Below are 21,212 nucleotides of genomic sequence, written 5' to 3'. Positions count from 1 at the left end.
TGGGAGACTTTTGAAAAGGGACCCATGCTTTAACATTATAAACAAAAAAATCCCGAAACATTATTAGTAATAATCTTAATTATAAGCAACAGACTTTCAAATATATGAATTAACAAAAAAACGGTGTAAAGTCTTGAGATTTATTTGTCACGATGTTAGTTGGTTGAAGGAACCGCATTTTATTATAGAATATATATTATACTCACAAAAGTTCTCCCTACTTTTTACACAATAAATAAAGACACAGTATATTTGTATTAATCTCAACTAGTAAAGTGTAAAATATTATGTGAAATTCACAATGAATGTAAAATGTAGAAACATTATTCCACGTCTAATTTATAAGTTCAGCATAAAAAAATAGATCGCCAAAAAAAACATATGCATGACATAAGAGTTCAATTTAATTTGTGCATGACTAATAAAAAAAGATAACAATAAAATTAAAAAAATCATGATGCAAAAAAAAGAAACAATTGGATAATTTTATCAAACTAAAACAATGATAATGATAAAACTTAATTATAAATCAAAATTAAACAAATATTTGAAAATAATTGAACATCACGACTTCAATATGTTTCGTCTGCTGCCAAGTGTAGGATTTCCCCACCTACAACACGCTACCATTCGTCCGTCAATGTTTACATCTACGTATGACGCGTATTTAAGAAGAAATCTCTATCAAACTTATCAAAAATCTCAGCTGATGATGTCGGTTTCAACGGAGAAATTAATTTCTGCTGAGGATAATTCTTTACAATTACAGGTAAGCGAATGCGGAAGTATTATAATGCATAATAAGAATTATCATTTATTAAATATGTTTAAAATATCATAGATAATAAACTTAGATAAAACACCTATATAACCCTAAAGTATACAGATATACTAACTTTTTTCCATACACAATTGTCAATTTGTAATTATAGGCATATGATTGTTATTCAAGGCATGGAACATACATTTTTTGGATGGTGGTGGTGGTGGGAGGGGAAAAAAAGGGGGGGGGGGGGTAGGGGTGTTTGTCGACTTCAATTCAGTTGAGTCAGTTTGTACTTATTTCCATCAAACGAACTACTCTGATTTGTAAAATTTTAATAATGAAAAATTATAACGAGCAAACTATTTATATCTAAGAAAAAAACCTATGTAAATTGAGAATGGAAATGGTGAATTGTGTCAAAGAGCAGATAACAACCGAAGGCCACCAATGGGTCTTCAAGGTGCAATACCACCATTGATTATCCCTAATATTAGTCTGCACTTTTCAGAAAATTTTGCAGAATTGATCTTTGTTTCAAATAAAGAAATACTTGGCATCAGTTTTATCATGGCCTGTCCAATACTAAAGAAAAAAAATCCACACAGCATTTCATTGCATATAAGAAAATAACCATCAGGGACGGATCCAGCCATTTTAAAAGGGGGGGTTCCAACTATTTGTCCCCATTCAAATGCATTTATCGGCCGAAAAAGGTGGGTGGGGTTCCAACCCCGGAACCCCCCCCCCCCCCTGGATCCGCCAATGACCATAACTGCAGTTATCCAATCAAATTATCACCCCCTTTTTTTTTTTAACTGTGTGCAAGTTTAAGAAACCATGTAACCTCAAGTTTCCAAAATATTCTGTAGAAACCCAAATAAAAAAGTAATTGCGCTTTGAAATACCAAGATATATATGTTTATGACCCAGAAATGTTTACTGCATTGAAATGTATGATTAATTATCCAAAACTGTCAAATTCAAGGGAATATTTTGGTTTTCGACCTATTTTCGTATGCAACTGGCTGTGACGTACCATGATTCTGTGGTATTACACATCAACGCAAAAAGAAAGTCCCGCACCCGGAGGTGGGCCTCATCATACCCCTAAATAAAAAAAATGTACAAATTCATTGAAAATAGACGTCAAACTAATTGAAACTTCAAAACATTATAAAAGAACTAAAATTAAAAAAACATGCAAGACTAAAAAAGGCCATGTAGTTGCTCCTGACTTTAGGGACAGGCGCAAACAATGCAGCGGGGTTAAACATGATTTGTGGAATCTCAACCCTCCCCTATATCTCTAGGCTTATGTAGAATAAGGAAACACACAGCAAAACGCAAAGTAAACTCCGTTTAAATGAAGTCTGAGTCCGATGTCAGAATAGGTTACTCGTTTAAATTGTTTTTCGGAACTTTTTATAGCTGACTATGCGGTATGGGCTTTGCTCATTGTTGAAGGCCGTATGGTGACATATAATTGTTAATTTCTGTGTCATTTTGGTCTCTCGTGGAGAGTTGTCTCATTGCAATGACAATCATACCACATCTTCTTTTTTGTACAAAAGAAACTAAGCAAAATGAAATACCGTATATAGTTCTGTTTCAAAAGCATACAAGGACACAACTTATTTTTGAAACTCAATGTTGAATTAATACCCGCTCCTCCCTTAATTTGCACTATTTACCTCCTTTACGTAACAAGTAATGGCTTCAATGCTGAATTAATACCCGTCCCTCCCCTAATTTGCACTATTTATCTCCTTTACGTAACAAGAAATGTCTTTTCAGGAAATTTAGAATCACAATATTTTTTAAACAAAGCATACCTCTCCCCAACACAATAAATGCTACTTTAAAGTTCGACTGTTTTTAAAAGATAAACAAGTTAGGAGTGTAAATTTCACATTGGTATCTATCGCCTCTATAAGATAAATATTTTAACTATTTGAGAGATGCTAATCGTACAAATACAGCACACTTTTTATTGTTCAAAATACCAGATACTACAGTTCTTAGGCCCCTCATGGGGATATCCAAGTAATCACACAATTACAAGTTTTTAAACAAAATAATCAGATAATCATTTGTAACATTTTTAAACAATATAATAAAATAATCAAAAATACGATCGTGAAATATCAAATAATCAAGTAATTATGAAATAAAAAGTCTACTCTTGTAATCAAATAATCACATAATCAAGGACTGACTGACGGACTGACGGAAGGACAGACAGAGGTAAAACAGTATACCCCCCTTTTTTTAAAGCGGGGGTATAAAAAAACCATGAGGAGAATCATTATTTGATGCAAATGCACACATTCCTATTTACATGATTTACTTCCAGAATTATAATTGTGATCAATAATGATAATGATATAATATTGATAACGATGATATTACATATAAATATGATAATGAAATGTTATATCCATTTTAACAGAAAATTGTGTGAAAAAATTAAATTTAAATGTCACGTACTTTCTAAAATGTAATATTATACATTTTTCATGGCAAACACTTATATTTATAGAAAGTGCATGTCAATGATATTTGATCCATTGTAAATATAAAAAATGCCAGTAAGCCAAGTATACCTACTTGAATAAACATTAAGTATACTCTCAAAAATCTTCAAATTTTTTGTTAAGTTAAGTAAACAAAAAAAGTGCATTGACTTTTCTTAGATAAACATTTTTAAGATAATGTGCGTTCGGAAATGGGAATCTGTTCTACTTTTTTTGACGTTTCATTTATCTTTTCGTTTCCGTTTGAAGGTCGGCTCGTAGGCAATCATGAAATATCATCTTTTTTTTTTAAATGGAAGCTTTTTACGAAATAATTATATATCTATATAAGTTCTATTAATTCTCTATGTATTTTTAACACAAGGAAATTCAGTCTGGCATCTTCATTTATTGTTATTTAAAGACACTTACTTTTGCATTTAGGACGAGATTACTAGGAAGCAGGAGGAACTAGCTAAGAAGGCAGAGGAATATACGACGACAGTAGGTAGTTATACTGCCTGGAACACAAACGTAGATCTAGGACCTCCCGACTCAACTGTCTCACTGACCAAAGATGATGTACATATCCAGGATTACTACAATGCTTTACAATATAGTTTGTTTGAGAACAATCTTCCCGAGACTATCGACAGAACGCAGAAACCGAGAACATGCCACCCGGGTACGGAAGTTGCAATCGTTGTTTTGGCATCACCAGTGGAATGTCTAGCGATATTGCTAGAAGGTGGACGACAATGTCCGGGCGAAATGTTACTGGTGATGTCACCTACCTGGCTCATTAAGGATAAATCTAATAAAGGTGAAGGTCAACACTCGCTTTTTGTTAAAAAGGCAATTGTTTTTGATCGTACCGGAACTTCCTTTATCGATGTGTTCGAGAAACCTAGACGGTGTACCTACTTTGTGAACTTCTTCTCACGTGCATGTACTGATGGACAAAGAAACGATGGTGTTGATGTTGAGTTGGATTTGGACTGCCCGATGTCCAGTTCTGTTGAGCTGTGTAAATACGTGGACGATAAACTATTGACTCGTATATGGATGGCGGAAGCGGGTGTGCATTACCCAGAAACACTAGCAGTTGTGTACAAACCGGCGTATGAGTACAATGTCCCAAAATGATGCACATATTGAAGTTATAGTTGTTGAAAGAAAAAAGGACGTAAACAATTACATTGAAGACAAAGTTAAGCATTTCCTGAAGTTAGAAAATATTGAGTCAATAGGAAAGGTAAACTACTTTGATTTGAGGCAATGTTTTTTTTCTTGTATCTTCTGGTGTATTTTTTCTCCTTCATCAGAATAATGTTTTATCTCATTTATTAAGCAATTACTCATATACTGAACACAGACAACCGATGTACTTAAAACTTCGTGATGATTCAGATCTTCAAGGGTCACGTGATGCTCATAGTCTTGTCATTCATTTTCAGATAAATGTTTTGAAATATTTCTTTTTTTTCAAGTTTAAATACAGAAACTGTCTGAATATTTAGAAATTTAAAGATATCAGTCTTGTCTTGAATTACCACAAATTGCAACATTTTCTACGATAAAGACCACAGAAGAAAATTAACTAGCAAGATCCGACGCTGTGTGAGGTTTTACTGTTTTGTTTAATTAGTGAATGCAAATGGAAAAAAAAAATGTATTCGTGAATGATAGGTTTTTCTTTAGATATCATAATGCATTTTCCATAACCTTGATCTTTCTGGATTTCCAATGATCCTCAAAGTCCAATATTTGTTGCAAAAGTTCTTTTACCAAAGGGAGCGTAGCGCTCTCTTTACTAGTAATCACTCCCATTTTTGATAGAACGTATAATAAAAAGAAAAATCCCGAATTGAAAGAAAAAAATCATCATATGAGTGTTGGTAGCTGGTAATTTATATATTTTTAGAGAATTTCTAATGACTGAAAATTCTTAATTCAGATTTAAATGAACATATCAATTAAGCAATGCTTTCCAAAATTCACAGTATTCACCGAACTTAGCATGCATGACACATTTGCCACTGGACATAAAACAAACAACAATCAGTTAATAAAGTATTTATACAAGATTATCATTATTTATTTTACTAGATCGTGGTTAAACCCTCTGGTATTATGTGGCATGGTAGTAGATGCGTGTCGTTCCACGAAGTGGCAAATGTGGAAGAAATTTGTAAAGCTGTGACGGACTTATTATCCATATTGGAAGTAGAAAATGCTGTAATGATTGAGGGATTTTTATTACCCTGTAGAATCAACAAACCCAAAACTAGGTAATAAATACAATGTCATATCTAAAAACATGATTCACTCAGAAAAGGGTCTGTTCTCAAAACGTGCCAAGTCAACGCCACTGTGTGTCGAAACATGTTTCAATGGTTTTTTTGCGCTTTACGTGACATGTCCTTACACTAGCGCCCGATCGTGTACATTTTTGAAAACGTCGAAATGTGTCCACATTTATGAAACCAAGTCAATGGTTTAAAAACATGTCCAAATAACAACTTCCTTTCTACAGGAGTCACAGCAGAACATAGCCTTTATTCTGACTGATAATAGGATATATTTGCAATAGACAAGTGTATCACCTTCAGTAGAAATGTAAGAGTCCACGTGCAGATATGTTTCAAGAAATCGTTCTACTGAATGCACGTACGCGTGCGAGGTATGATTTCATAATTTAATAATTCTGTATAGCAGAGGCACAGTAGTGTTTTGTTGCAGTATATAATAGCAAGCTTGATCAGATGAAATTCAACAATTTCTATTGTTTGCTTACATTTTTTACGTGTTTTGGCAAGGTTATAATTCGGACACGTTTGAGCGATGTTATTATAACAGGAAACTCAGTTAATGGGCATCAACATTGACAATTTCGGGCTGTTTGTATCTGTCACCAGCCTTATTCCAGTTTACCAGATTATTTTGATTACGAGTGTACTGTATACTAAACACGAAACACACATGAAACTTTTTATTTCATATTAGACTTGAAATGTCTGCCTATCATTACATAAGTTGAACTTGACTTTACATTCAGTGTTAAGCAAGTATCATTCAATCTTTTCAGCTGATTATTCGTTCAGATTGAGGACCAATGTATGCAGAAGAATAGACGATACACCAACTGCAACCCAGATGGTTTGTGGGATAGGTCTGAAAAAATCAACCAATCAATGGCGACAACCCTATTCCACATTCATTCGAAACAACAATGCAAATGTGGAACATGGATAAAGCAGAAATAAAACGACTATTACATACTGTATCCCAAGGTTCGGAAAAGATCATGGATAGTATTATTGCATTTGAACGAACGCTTTCAACAGATTTAAGAGGAGGTGTCGGAGCTCAAACGGATCTTATCGGTATGTCGTCTTTTGTTTTGTATTTTTAATGTTCCTTTGTTGTTTTCTAAAGGATTCGTCATATTACAGAGTACTCATTTAATTCACCACCTTGAAAGGTTTAGATCTCCTTTTTTTTTTCTTAAAGTAAAACATATCAACTTTTTTAGTCCTTTGCAATGTGAAAAAAAACACGTAAAACTGAGAAAATATAAAAAATATACTCTGTATAGTTAATTATATATAAAGTAGTTGATACATTGTTATAAAAAGACCAAAACAGAAGCAATGTATAGAAAACTTAAGCCCAAGAATCACAACTTCACGAACAACCAATAATCTCAGTTTCTCCTGCGTCACATGTGACACCCGCCATGTTTCTCCTCATACCGTGATAAATATCAACAAAGAAACAAGAAAATATCTATGAAGTTATGACTTTATAATTTAGTTATTACTATTTCACGTTTTATGTTTCGCAATTGTTTTGATAGGTATAGACTACGTTCTGGGAATGGTAAACGGACAAATGGAACCAGTCGGAATAGAAGTGAACAGTCATGACTGTACCATTAATTGTCAGTTGTTTGAGTTCTTAAATCCCCACAGACAGGGAGAAGCAGTGAAACCACTAGTGGAGACCATGATAAGACGTTCACAGCTGTTTGCCATGCAAGACAAAACTGTTCTTGTAATCGGAGCTGGAGGTTTTAGCAAAATGTTTATTTGGGACAGCTATAAATCGTTTGGTATCAATGTAAGTCATTTGATATTTAAGGGAGAGATGTAAGAACTGAGAGGACATTTAAACTTATAAATCTAAACACACTGGTGAAAAACGAAATAGAAAAAGATAAATCACAGTTTTCAAAACACTCGCACTGTTTGAAGGCTTTACGCAATATGTATGATAATTTATTATGATGTCTATCGTATTAATAATGTCTTGGTGTGTGTATTTTATATAGAAATAAGAAGATGAGATATTAAATATGTGCAAATGAGCATAATCTCAATTCAAATCACAGTGTGTAAAACTTAAACAATTATAGGTCAACGTATGGCTTTCAACACGAAGCCTTGGCTCACGTATACCATTGAGAATGGAGATTGGGAATATGTCAAAGAGACAACAACTCGATCAAATAGCAGTACACAACCGAAGGCTACCAACTAGTCTTCAACGCAGCGAGAAAATCCCGCATTTTATATTCATTATAGATTCTCATTTTCGATATCTAGAACAACTAACCCAAACACATTGCCGAACCTGGCATGAATTTACCTTGAAAACTTAAAGATAAATATTTCCTATATATTCATTATATTATAGGTTGTTCTAGTTGATCCTGACGATTCGTCGTATGCTGCATCTAAGGCAACGCATTTTATACCATACAACTTCCTCGACCACAAACATGACGATGACCATGCTACATACATTATAAAGCTTCTTAAAGAGAGAGGGTTGGATGTTAAGAGCTGATCTCAGAGAAAACCATGCAAAATGGTCCAGAAGCAAGGTTGTCCAAATTTTATATAATTTGGACAGTAAGTTGTTGCATGGATAAGCTTTCAAATGACAAATTATTTTTTCTCAAAAATTTAAAATGGCTGTCTCATGGCGTCCATCTTGGAAATCCAGGTTTTCTTAAAATGGCCTCAAAATAACAGCAAAATGTAGGCAACTAAAAACAATTTATTTTTTTTACACTGAATTAACTCATACAAACACTATAAATTATTTGATACACAAACATAGTACAATTTGTTTTTACCTTATTTCAAACCTTAATTAAATTGTCATCAAAGGGAGGCAAATTTTTAAAAATGGCAATTTGCCAAAAAAATGAAAACAACCCAAATTTCCAATTTTTAAAGGTATGTAGCGCCTAAAATAACACTTTATTTTTCAAATCACTTTTATGAATTGATAAAACTACTACTCCATACTGCTTTCATAAAATATTGTGCTGGGGATTTGAGAATGAAAAAAATTTTGCCACTTCAAAATTTGCTGATTTGGGAAAAAAATGATGTTTTCAAAAAAATGGTGGGCTCAATATCTATACCTTAACTGATCCACTGAATATGACTTATCTTAAATGGTTCTATGATAAAGAAACATATATGTATGTTATTTAGTTCATTTTCCTTTTAAAATGATTTATTCGGAAATAAGCACCCACCAAAAAAAGGGGGGGGGGTGTCGAATACGCATGAATTTTCTGTATGCAACATCTTTTTCTTTTTAAGAATATTTAAATTTTTCTTGTTGTTAGAAATGAATATTAATCATTTTGTACAGTTTAATATCAGATTTATCATAAACTATTCCTTTGCCATTGTAATAAATAGTTATAAATATGTTCCAAATATTGATAACGAAAAGACCATAGTGACACTTGAGTGAAAACTATGATTTTGTTGAAACTTTTCAAAAGATAATCAAAATAAACAGTCTCTTAAAAAAAATCTGGCACTGACTTTGAATAAAGTTATAATTTCAGTTATACATTGTACCATTATTGTCCCAGTCAGAAAAATATTTTTATCCAATTTATATAGTGTGTTAAAGTTTCTATGTACTTGTTCAAACTGAACTCCTAATGAAATGTTAAACTAAAAACCACCTTAATCATGATAATATTTTCATCAAAATTATTTAAATAAAATGCAAATGCAAAGTATAAAATAATTAACTTGAAAAATCAACATGATTAATTCTTGCATTTATGTACATTCATATTGACAATATACACTTGGTTTTTGAGATCAAAGGAGAAAAAAATCTGGTTGTATTTCTTTTTCATGAATAATTGTGTTTAATAAAAAAAAATGTATCCTTCATAATTCTGTAATTAACATATTATAATCAACAAATGATCTAAAAAAATATTTTCTAACTTTTAGTGACAATTGATTTGTAAAAATGCATATAAAGACAAAGTCCTGTTTTGTCGTCAACATCTTAGTATAAATAAGTCTCCTATCCAAGACTTTTGGCATACATCATGTACATTGTATAACAGTCATATTCAGGAGATAATAATTTTTATAGATCATAAAAAATATCTCTTCTTGTCACAATTTCAAACAACTTATAGACAAAATGATAGAAGGAGATGTGGGATACATTTCCACAAGACAGCATTCCAACAACACAAAATAAGCATTTTTTTTAAAACTTCAATTTTTATGGGATCATCAAAACTTCATCTACAATAATAAAAGCAGAACTTTCTAGATATTTATAGCAGAAAAAACCTCGTTTACAATACAAACAGCATTTTCATTATAATCATTCATTTCTAACATAGATATAACTTCTGAGAGTTTTTCATCATCATCTACATTAACCTCCTGAAGTTCTGTTCGTGGTTTCTTTACAGCCAAAGACGACTTAAATTTTGAAATTATGTTTGCAATAAATCCTTTAATTTGTGGTGGGTTAAGCCATTCTTGTTTTGTAAAAAGCTTGTTGCCATTTTCATCTGTTGCCTTCCTTAGCTCTTTTGACAAAGCAATAAAATCAGGACGTGAGCCAGTTTTTTCACATGATGCACAAATTTCTTGCAAGTAAGTTTTCACTTTATCTGAAAACCGTACATTTGCTCTCTTTGATTTCAAGCCCCAACCTCTTCTTGACTTTTCTCTCAAATTTACTGAAATTTCAACTTCATGACTTGCTTCCTGAATGACATTTTCATGGTACTTTTGCAAATCAATACATGAGGAAGAGTATATCTGAACTGCTGTATCCATAGAAGATATGGTATTTTTCCGGTAACTATGATTTCCTAAGAGTAAATGACGGTCAAGGTTATTTGATGAAGCAAACACTTTATCACATGAAAAGTCAGGGCAAGAGAAATATGCACTGGATGCAGAACTATTCATGCTGTTTTCTGACATAGGTTGATCCTCCTCTAAGGAAGGCTGCTGATCATGGGTATCTTCAATTCTGCTATCGGGAAATTTGTTAAGTTTGCCACAGATAGGTTTATCTTGTGCGAAAGGTTCCAAAACCTGAAATGATAGAAAAATATTATCATGTGAATAATTTTAGTATGATAAATTTTAATATTGTACAGAATTAAAAAATAATAATAAACAGAAAATTCTGAAATCTATCAGAAAAGTATTGTTTTTGTCCAATTGTGTTCACTTATTTGGAATTTCATTAACAGTAAGGATAATAAAATAAATCTGCCTCCTCCTCATTTGGTACAATTTCATTGCAGATTACAGTTACAGATTCAATTTATTGTCAAAAAACCAGAAAATAATTTCAACAAGAGTGCACACACTGAAATGTCTCGCCTTCTTTATAAATCATTGATATTATGTTGATAGTCCTAAATATAACATGTATAAAGCTCTATTCAGCTGTCACATAAACTCAACATTAACCAAGAAAACTAAACATTGATCAATAACTCATAAAAATTAGGCCAAGGTCAGATGAACCATGCCAGGCAGTCATGTACAGCTAACAATTCTTCCATACAACAAATATAGTTGACCTTTTGCTTGTAAATTAAGAAAAAAAGACCAAAACACAAATACTTAACACAAAGCAATGAACTGTGAAATTGAGGTCAAGGTCAAATAAAACCTGGGCAACTAACATAAAGATCATAAAATATTTCCATACACCAAATATAGTTGACCTATTGCATATAGTATTAGAAAAATAGACCATAACTCAAAAACTTACATTTGACCACTGAACAATGTAAATGAGTTCAAGGTCAGATGACACCTTCCAGCTAGACATGTACACCTTACAATCATTTCATACACCAAATAAAGTAGACCTATTGCATATAGCATGTAAAGTATGAGTAAAACAGACCAAAACACAAAAACTTAACTATAACCACTGGACCATGAAAATGAGGTCAAGGTCAGATGACACCTGCCGGTTGGACATATATGCATGTACAACTTACAGTCCTTTCATACACCAAATATACTAGACCTATTGCTTATAGTATCTGAAATATGGACTTGATCACCAAAACTTAACCATGTTCACTGATCCATGAAATGAGGTCGAGGTCAAGTGAAAACTGTCTGACGGGCACGAGGACCTTGCAAGGTACGCACATACTAAATATAGTAATCCTATTACTTATAATAAGACAGAATTTTACATTACAAAAAATCTTAACTTTTTTTCGAGTAGTCACTGAACCATGAAAATGAGGACAAGGACATTGGACATGTCACTGACGGAAAATTTGTACCATGAGGCATATCTATACAAAGTATGAAGCATCCAGGTCTTCCACCTTCTAACATATAAAGCTTTTAAGAAGTTAGCTAACACCGCCGCAGCCGCCGCCAGATCACTATCCCTATGTCAAGCTTTCTGCAACAAAAGTTGCAGGCTCAACAAAAATAGTTCATTAGCTCTGATTTTCAAAACACTATTAAAACTTTGTAGACAAATTAAAGTTTTGGTATAAAAACATGTCCTGTTTGAAAATGCCACTTGAAAGAAAATGATGATAGATCAACTGTTTTATTTTCATTTTTAGCTCACCTGGCCCGAAGGGCCAAGTGAGCTTTTCTCATCACTTGGCGTCCGTCGTCGTCCGTCGTCGTCGTCGTTAACTTTTACAAAATCTTCTCTGAAACTACTGGGCCAAATTTAAACAAACTTGGCCACAATCATCATTGGGGTATCTAGTTTAAAAAATGTGTCCGACGACCCGGCCAACCATCCAAGATGGCCGCCATGGCTAAAAACAGAACAAAGGTGTAAAATGCAGTTTTTGGCTTATAACTCAAAAACCAAAGCATTTAGAGCAAATCTGACAAGAGGTAAATTTGTTATTTAGGTCAAGATCTATTTGCTCTAAATTTTTCAGATGAATCAGACAACCCGTTGTTAGGTTGCTGCCCTTGAATTGGTAATTTTAAGGAAATTTTGCTGTTTTTGGTTAATATCTTGAATATTTTTATAGATAGAGATAAACTTTAAACAGCAATATTGTTCAGCTGAGTAAGATTTACAAATAAGTCAATATGACCAAAATGGTCAATTGACCTCCTAAGGAGTTATTGCCCTTAATAGTAAAATTTTCACCATCATTTTCCACTGAAACTAACCTGACCACGTCTGACGGGCACGAGGACCTTGCAAGGTACGCACATACTAAATATAGTAATCCTATTAGACATGTTACGAAAAGGTATATTCTCGACGCTGATGTTGACAAATTACACTTTAAATTTGGGGACGGTGTCAAAACATTGATAATAGATAAAATTTAAATCCTGTGCGTCTTGGTGAATTCAAATCACATTTATGTGGAACATCAGGATTATGATGATGTAACATCCTAATATTATGACAATTGCTTTTTTGATATCATTGCAGGCTTTCATACGACATGAAAGGTGCACGGGTGCAAGAGTGGGTGCGCTAGACAAAAGGGGGCCGAGAATTATACAAGTTCATTCGATTCTAGATTGATAACATATACATAGTAATCCAATTAGAAATGAGTTTTATTGTTGTATTACAGTTCCATAAACAAATCAATCTGTCGCTCCACTAATCCGGCACAAAGCTCTACAGTGTGCTTGATTTTTTTCTATGGGGCATTCCCATTCGCTTCCAGCTACTCTAAATGTTTTTAAGCGCCTTATAGCGTGTTCGACATATACCCGACGCTCTGATATACGCAAATTAATTTTTTTACATGTTCTTCTTTATGCTCGTGGTTTAGCTCTTTGTTGATGCCTTTTTCCAATTCAATTCAAATCCCCTCCCTCTCCCTGAAAAAAACAACTGGTACATCCGTAGAGTAGTAATAGGTACACATCTATAAAAACGCCATAATATTTTTTCAGAAAACCCATAGCTTTGTTAGCTTAAATAGAGGAAATATCCATCGGTCATCGATGTTTATTTTCCTATTGTCATTTTCTTATGAAACAGTTGTCGAATTTCCACAAAACGTTTCAGGAATTTATAAAACACAAAATATCTGCATAAGGTTGTGTTATTAAAGGTGTATATGCAAAGTCATTATGTAATGCTTTTGGAAACTCCGCAGTGATGTTCAACTAATGAGTAGTAAGTCATATTTTACACAAACCTCTTATCGTTCTGAACAGGCATTAAATATTTGCCACTGGACGTTATGTAATCAATAATCAATCAATCACAAACCCCTTATCGGAAAATACAAATTGAACTAATATAAAAAAAAAAGATGTGGTATGATTGCCAATGACACAACTATCCACAAAAGACCAAAATGGCACAAACATTAACAACTATAGGTCACCGTACGGCCTTCAACAATAAACAAAGCCCGTACCGCATAGTCAGCTATAAAAGGCCCCGATAAGACAATGTAAAACAATTCAAACGAGAAAACTAACAGCCTTATTTATGTAAAAAAAAAAATGAACGAAAAACAAATATGTAACACATCAACAAACGACAACCACTGAATTACAGGTTCCTGACTTGGGACAGGCACATACATAAATAATGTGGCGGGGTTAAACATGTTAGTGTTTAAAACTGTTTAAATAAAGACAAAGTTGGAAGGAAATAAAGGAAGAAAATACATGTCCTCGAAGCCAAATGTATGTGACCGAGAGTATAAATTTTATAAACTAAAACGCAACATGTTTCAAGTTGAAATTGTATAAAAATCGTGTTCATGTGTTTTAAAACAGATCTCGTTAGATAAAAATTTAGGTGGCAAACAACTGGATCAAAATACATCACTTTTTTTTGGCTTTTCATAACTGTGTATAGATGACCGTTACATGTATATTCACGAGCAGGTATAAAGCAGATTATTGTGCAAGGTCTATCATTTTTTCAAGGGCTCGCCGAAAAATTTACACACGTATGTATCCCGTGTCTCCGTTGCATTTACATGACCGCTCCCTCTCCCCTCCCCTATTTTATTTTGCATTAGAGTTTCCTGAAAATATCATAGAATTTATTAATATCTATTTCTTATATTTCTTATGGTAAAAATGTTATTGTATGTTCGTTCCATACGGAATTGCCTCCAAAAAGGTCAATGCAGTTTTTAAATAATATTCAATGTATACACAGGTATAATCTCTCTTGTGTTTTGACACAGTCCCCACATTTAAATTGTAATTTGTCAACCTCAGCGTCGTGAATATACCTTTTCGTAACATGTCTATTACTTATAATAAGACAGAATTTTACATTACAAAAAATCTTAACTTTTTTACGAGTAGTCACTGAACCATGAAAATGAGGACAAGGACATTGGACATGTCACTGACGGAAAATTTGTACCATGAGGCATATCTATACAAAGTATGAAGCATCCAGGTCTTCCACCTTCTAAAATATAAAGCTTTTAAGAAGTTAGCTAACACCGCCGCAGCCGCCGCCAGATCACTATCCCTATGTCAAGCTTTCTGCAACAAAAGTTGCAGGCTCAACAAAAATAGTTCATCAGCTCTGATTTTCAAAACACTATTAAAACTTTGTAGACAAATTAAAGTTTTGGTATAAAAACATGTCCTGTTTGAAAATGCCACTTGAAAGAAAATGATGATAGATCAACTGTTTTATTTTCATTTTTAGCTCACCTGGCTCGAAGGGCCAAGTGAGCTTTTCTCATCACTTGGCGTCCGTCGTCGTCCGTCGTCGTCGTCGTTAACTTTTACAAAATCTTCTCCTCTGAAACTACTGGGCCAAATTTAAACAAACTTGGCCACAATCATCATTGGGGTATCTAGTTTAAAAAATGTGTCCGACGACCCGGCCAACCATCCAAGATGGCCGCCATGGCTAAAAATAGAACATAGGTGTAAAATGCAGTTTTTGGCTTATAACTCAAAAACCAAAGCATTTAGAGCAAATCTGACAAGAGGTAAATTTGTTATTTAGGTCAAGATCTATTTGCTCTAAATTTTTCAGATGAATCAGACAACCCGTTGTTAGGTTGCTGCCCTTGAATTGGTAATTTTAAGGAAATTTTGCTGTTTTTGGTTAATATCTTGAATATTTTTATAGATAGAGATAAACTTTAAACAGCAATATTGTTCAGCTGAGTAAGATTTACAAATAAGTCAATATGACCAAAATGGTCAATTGACCTACTAAGGAGTTATTGCCCTTTATAGTAAAATTTTCACCATCATTTTCCACTGAAACTAACCTGACCAAGTTTATTATAGATACAGATAATTGTAAGCAGCAAGAATGTTTAGTAAAGTAAGATCTACAAACACATCACTATCACCAAAACACAATTTTGTCATGAATCCACCTGTGTCCGTTGTTTAATATTCACATAGACCAAGGTGAGCGACACAGGCTCTTTAGAGCCTCTAGTTTTTAATTACTATTACTGTCTCATTGGCATATATACCACACATCTAATCATTTTTAGTCCTATATATAATTTTTTAATAATTTTAATTTGTGTGTTTAAATCCTACATGTTTCTTACCTCCAGTTTATATACTCTTTCTATTGAAATAGTTTCACTACACTGGATACTTGTCTTTATAACATGTCCCTCACCAACTTTATAAGCTTTTCTTGCTATAATACCATCATTTTCAAAATTAAAGTTGTTGTAAGTGCTTATCCCTGGCATTCTGATCTTTGTTTTAGGTTCATCATCTGCATTTACTGTAACAATACACGATTGTGTCCCTTTTACTCCACCATAACTGTCAAGTGCTAATTTCATACTCCTTGGGTTTAAAACATCATGACCTTCATTTGCATATTTAAACATGTGCATGCGACAAGATCCAGTTTTACTGTCACACAAATCCTTGCCTGATTGGGCCTCACTGAAGTTATATTCTGCCACTTTGATGGGAAACTGACCATTGTTCTGTTGAATGAAGGCAAGAAGATTAGTACAATGGTAACAAGCTGCGTTATCACTTTTCAAGAACACCTCTTTAAGTGTTGGTCTGGTAGATTTTATGTTTGTTCACAGGTGCAGTATGATATTTGCCACAGAAAACCAACCCTGTGACCCATTCTCAAGGATATGAACATAACACTGAAGATCAAATTCTTCATTTTCAGACTTAGTGACTAGACAAGATATATGCCAGCTGATACCTTTCTTACCAACAAAATCAGATTGTGTTTCACGGAATTGATAAGGCAGGAATTTCATAGCCCAGTCTAAAATAACAAGACCTTGGTCATCATGAAGATTTTTCAAGACACTTGTTCTAGCTTGATCTTGATGTATTGTTCTAAGAATGTGCTTTTTCCAATCAACAAGGCTCTTCTCTGAATTGTCTAATTCATATGTCAATTCTTCGACAATTTGGTCTGAAATGTTTGTACTTATATCATTAAGTTTTATTCTTATCTGAGGCACACAGCTCTCAACCAATGAGCACTTCTGGCATGAAGTTTCATGTGAATGTTCACAAGCAGTAGCAAATTTTGCATCACCAGGGTCACTGAGAGCAAACACTGTACAATGATCTTCACAGCCATCCAGTTTGTGTAAGTGAGTTTTGTATTCAAATTTCATAAATGTGTTTACCATATGTAAAATGTTAGTCAGTTTCTTTGATTCAGGATATGTGACTCCAAAAGTCTCTAATTTGGTAAGCAGTTTCAGTAAGGTATCAATTGCCCCCATTCCTAAGGCAGTAATATTATCCAGGCCTTGTAATGATTTCTGTTTGGAAGCATGACATACATTTAAAATTTTATACAAAGAAGCCCTGCTAAAAGTATCAAATCCACTGTCTTTGCAATAACTCAGGTAAGTATCAATGAGTCTTGCATCTATAACATTTCTTATGACTTTAGGAACCTTTATCAGTTCTTTAGATGACATTTTTAGTATTGTTTCTCCAAATCCAACAATGTTAGAGTAAATGGGATTGCGAATAAATTCAACAAAGTGACTCACTTTTGGCTTTGATAATTTCATCCGGGAAATTTTAGGTTGATTAAGAATAGTTCCAGGTCCACTAACAAGTGCATGTTTTCTAGCATTATCTATCTTGTTGATGGTAAGTCCTGGACTCAAGGTTTGCAGCTCTGTCTTTGTGTGATTGTTTACAATTATGGAAAGAATTTGGGTTTGGGTTCTACTATCAGAAGTGTTTTGAAATGCTTCCATCACGCTAGCTGTGATGTTATCTAATTTGATTTCTTGTGTAGAATTTATTTGTATGTTCTCCAATAAAATGTCTTCCTGGCAGGGTGCCATGATACTCAGAACAAGTTCGATACATTCCCGGGCTTTTTTTGTATAATAAGATCTTGCACTCTTACTTGTTTCTTCCCACTTTTTTGTTAATTGGCTAGTGATTGGCTCAAACGATTCAGAAAGTATTTTCATTGCTGCATTTAACTTTTCTCTTGGTGTTTTCTGCAACTCGTACCAATCCTGGCTACTGTTTTGAGTATTACCTGTAATTAAAATTTTAAAATATATGCATGATTTTTTTTTACATTGTCATTAAATTCATTTTATAGCTGACTATGCCAAATGGGCATTGCTCATTGTTGAAGGTCGTACAGTGACCGATAGTTATTAATTTCTGTGTCATTTTGGTCTCTTGTGGAGAGTTGTCTCATTGGTAATCATGCCACAACTTCTGTGACTTTACACTAATTTTTCTTTATATATGTATAGGATTATTATGATATTCATATTTGTAAAGTCACTACCAGGCTTGTTTTTACATTGAAATATGATTGATTTATTGATTCAGCAATTTTTATGTTTATAAAGGAGTATAACTCAAGAACAGTAAAAGTGATGCCAACCAATTTCAAACTTGATCTGTATCATGTTATAACAAGCATTGTGTATAAGTTTCATAACATTTGGTCGATGTAAACTAAAGTTAAGGAATGGAAACTAAAATTTCAGCAATTGTTTTGTTTATAAAGTTGCATAACTCATAACTCAAATGTTTAGTGGCGATTGATATGTATATTACTCTGTTATGTACTAGACTACCAATCTGAGTATGATTTTTAACGTTCTAATGCAAAAGGTAACAGTCCACAAGAAGACATGTCACATTACCTACACATAATATTCTAACTCCAAGCCGACCAGTCTTCACTTTTACTTCTAGATGTTGTGTGCTTAGTAAAATAGTTGATTTAATTAATGGTGGATAGATGTGTAATTAGCTATTTCATACCACATCTTCTTATTTTATATACCAATTTTAATCTTATATATATATGTGTAATTGTTGAGTACTGTACCTGCAATACTAGACAACTTGTCACTTTGACTTTCCTCTGTATCCATACTGTATATGTTTTGGGAATTTATTTCTTGGCCTGAAATAAAAAAGAATATCATATCACCAACAATACTTGATCAAATGACAACAAATTTTCCCAACTGTCAGGCAATTTTTGCCATTAGAAAGAAAAATATTTCAAATTGTCTAGAAACCTTTTTGAAAATATATTTTTATATAAATTGTTGTTCATAATAATTTCTCATTGATATTAATTAACATCTGTGAGCATTAAAATATCAATGTTATTGCAAAAGCCAAAAGACAATTATGGCATAGCCTTAATGACAATCACTCATTTTTAAAGAAATATACCATTTATCATGGTTATCGTGTAATTTAGATTTTTGGTATTGGACCATATAATGTAAAAATCCAATTATTTTTTTTAGGTTCTTAGACCACATTCATTAAAGTTCAGAAACATATTCTTTGTCAACTATTTAATCTCAATACATATACATGTATTGCTGTATCAAGCTTGAATGTTGTGTCCTTACTTGCCAAACATTGCAGGGTTTGACCTCTGCAGTCGTATAAAGCTGCACCCTGCAGAGCATCTGGTTTGAATTTGAATGAATAAACTGCCCTAAGTGTTATTTATTGTTATATGTTAATTACCATTTGAAGTCTGCGAAAATGAATCTTCCGGCAATGAATAGGTCTTGCTGCATGCTGAAAATCTCATGAACTGATCTAAAAAAGATAAAGAACAAAATATTAAGGATTTTCATTTACTGTATTTATTCAGTTAGGTCTATATCATGTATATCTCAGAAGCTTTTTAACAATTATAGTATAATTGGTGAACGTTATACATATATTATAATTCAAACTGTTCTGTATTAAGGTTCTTTTTAATCTTGATTTCATTCAGAAAGTGCAATTTTGAGAGTTTTGTCATAAATTTACTATCAAATCTGTCTGTTTAACAAAATCAGGATAGGCATTTTGAGACATAATAAAAAGGTTGATAAGGAAACAAAATTTGTATAGGACAAAGTGATGACTGGATTAGCCTGATTAGAAAGTTTAAAAATGAGAATTTTCTAAACATTAAAGTGTTGAAGGACCAGTGTGTAAAAGATTTTTTTTTCAAATCATGAAAGAAAAATTAGCAAACTTATCTTCCAAGATATTTGGGAAAAACTCTTGTTTGTGCCACTTTATATAATTAGAAGAAATAATTTAATGATTATTGGTACTGAACAAAAAATAATTTAATGATTATTGATACTGAACAAAAAATAATTTAAAAGATGATATAGATGGTGATTCATTCTTCAAGATGCATGTACTTATAGATTATCGTTGATCATCTCAACGAGATTAATTTTCTCGCTTGAGCTGGAACAGCGAAAGTGAGAAAAGCAATCGAGTTGAGATGTCCAATGGTAATCTGTTTCTCGCGATTTTACCTATGACGACGTTGTCAATTTCAATGTCAATTTCGTTAGCAACGACACGTGGTCCACGTGGTCTCCTTAGTTTCTAGCGATAATTTTTCCATCTCAAGCGAGAAGCAATAAGACAGCAACCTTACATGCCTTATGAAACAAACAGAAGACATGCAGTTTTTATGGTTTTATTTTATCTACATGACTTAAATCTCTGTTGAATTACATTACATTCGTTCTTTCCTGGACCTTTTACTTCTTTAAAATAGATACTATGTGGTAAAGGTTTTTCCCATTGTTGAAGGCCATACATTGACCTAAAATTGTTAATTGTAACCATAACATCATTTGGTATTTGGGGGGGAGTGGTCTGATTGGCAATCATTCCACATCCTCCCATGTTTAAATATAACATTAGCTGTAGACATATTCCGACCTTCAATATAGGTTGGAATATAAATTTAACATTTTGTTAAAAAAATTAATAAAATATATTACCTATATCCCTCTGTATGATTTTTTTGCCTTCTTCAGATCTTGGCAAATGCTTCCGCCTGCATGCATTACAAATTCCTGAAAAAAATTTCAAAACATTTTTGTTGTTTTATATGACAATGTATGAATATGATAAATATAAAAAAGTACAATATTTGTTTAAACAGGTTATTGTAATTTTTCAATTTCTACATTAATTAAAATTAATCTAAACACCATCATTTCATAAATTTTCTAATAATACATTTGCGTAAAAATAACAAGGAAAGGGGAAGGGGGGTGGGGGGGGGGGGAGGGGATTGTGCAAAAAAGAAATTAGGGAAGCAAGTGTGTAACAAGAATGGAAATAATTTGTTGTTGCCATTGCCACTTGAAATACATGTATATAAGCTGG

General features: G+C 33.0%; 1 protein-coding gene and 1 pseudogene across 1 annotated transcript; one reads left to right on the top strand and one right to left on the bottom strand.

The window, feature by feature from the left end:
• The first annotated feature begins 567 nt into the window (after positions 1-567).
• LOC143059063 (carnosine synthase 1-like) lies at positions 568-8,433 on the top strand (annotated as a pseudogene).
• A 1,454-nt stretch (positions 8,434-9,887) lies between these two features.
• Positions 9,888-20,899, bottom strand: LOC143059064 (uncharacterized). The gene is made up of 5 exons (XM_076232528.1): positions 20,822-20,899; positions 19,548-19,622; positions 18,886-18,963; positions 16,121-18,072; positions 9,888-10,673 (listed from the first exon to the last, which is right to left on the bottom strand). Exons 4-5 carry the CDS (start codon positions 16,418-16,420, stop codon positions 9,888-9,890), a joined length of 1,086 nt encoding a protein of 361 aa, XP_076088643.1. The 5' UTR covers positions 16,421-18,072; positions 18,886-18,963; positions 19,548-19,622; positions 20,822-20,899.
• Between the last annotated feature and the right edge of the window lie 313 nt (positions 20,900-21,212).

This window comes from Mytilus galloprovincialis, chromosome 14 (assembly GCF_965363235.1).
Source record: "Mytilus galloprovincialis chromosome 14, xbMytGall1.hap1.1, whole genome shotgun sequence".
In the NCBI taxonomy this organism is placed as follows: domain Eukaryota; kingdom Metazoa; phylum Mollusca; class Bivalvia; order Mytilida; family Mytilidae; genus Mytilus; species Mytilus galloprovincialis.
Note: the sequence above shows the minus strand (reverse complement) of the source record. Positions and strands in the feature narration are given on the sequence as shown.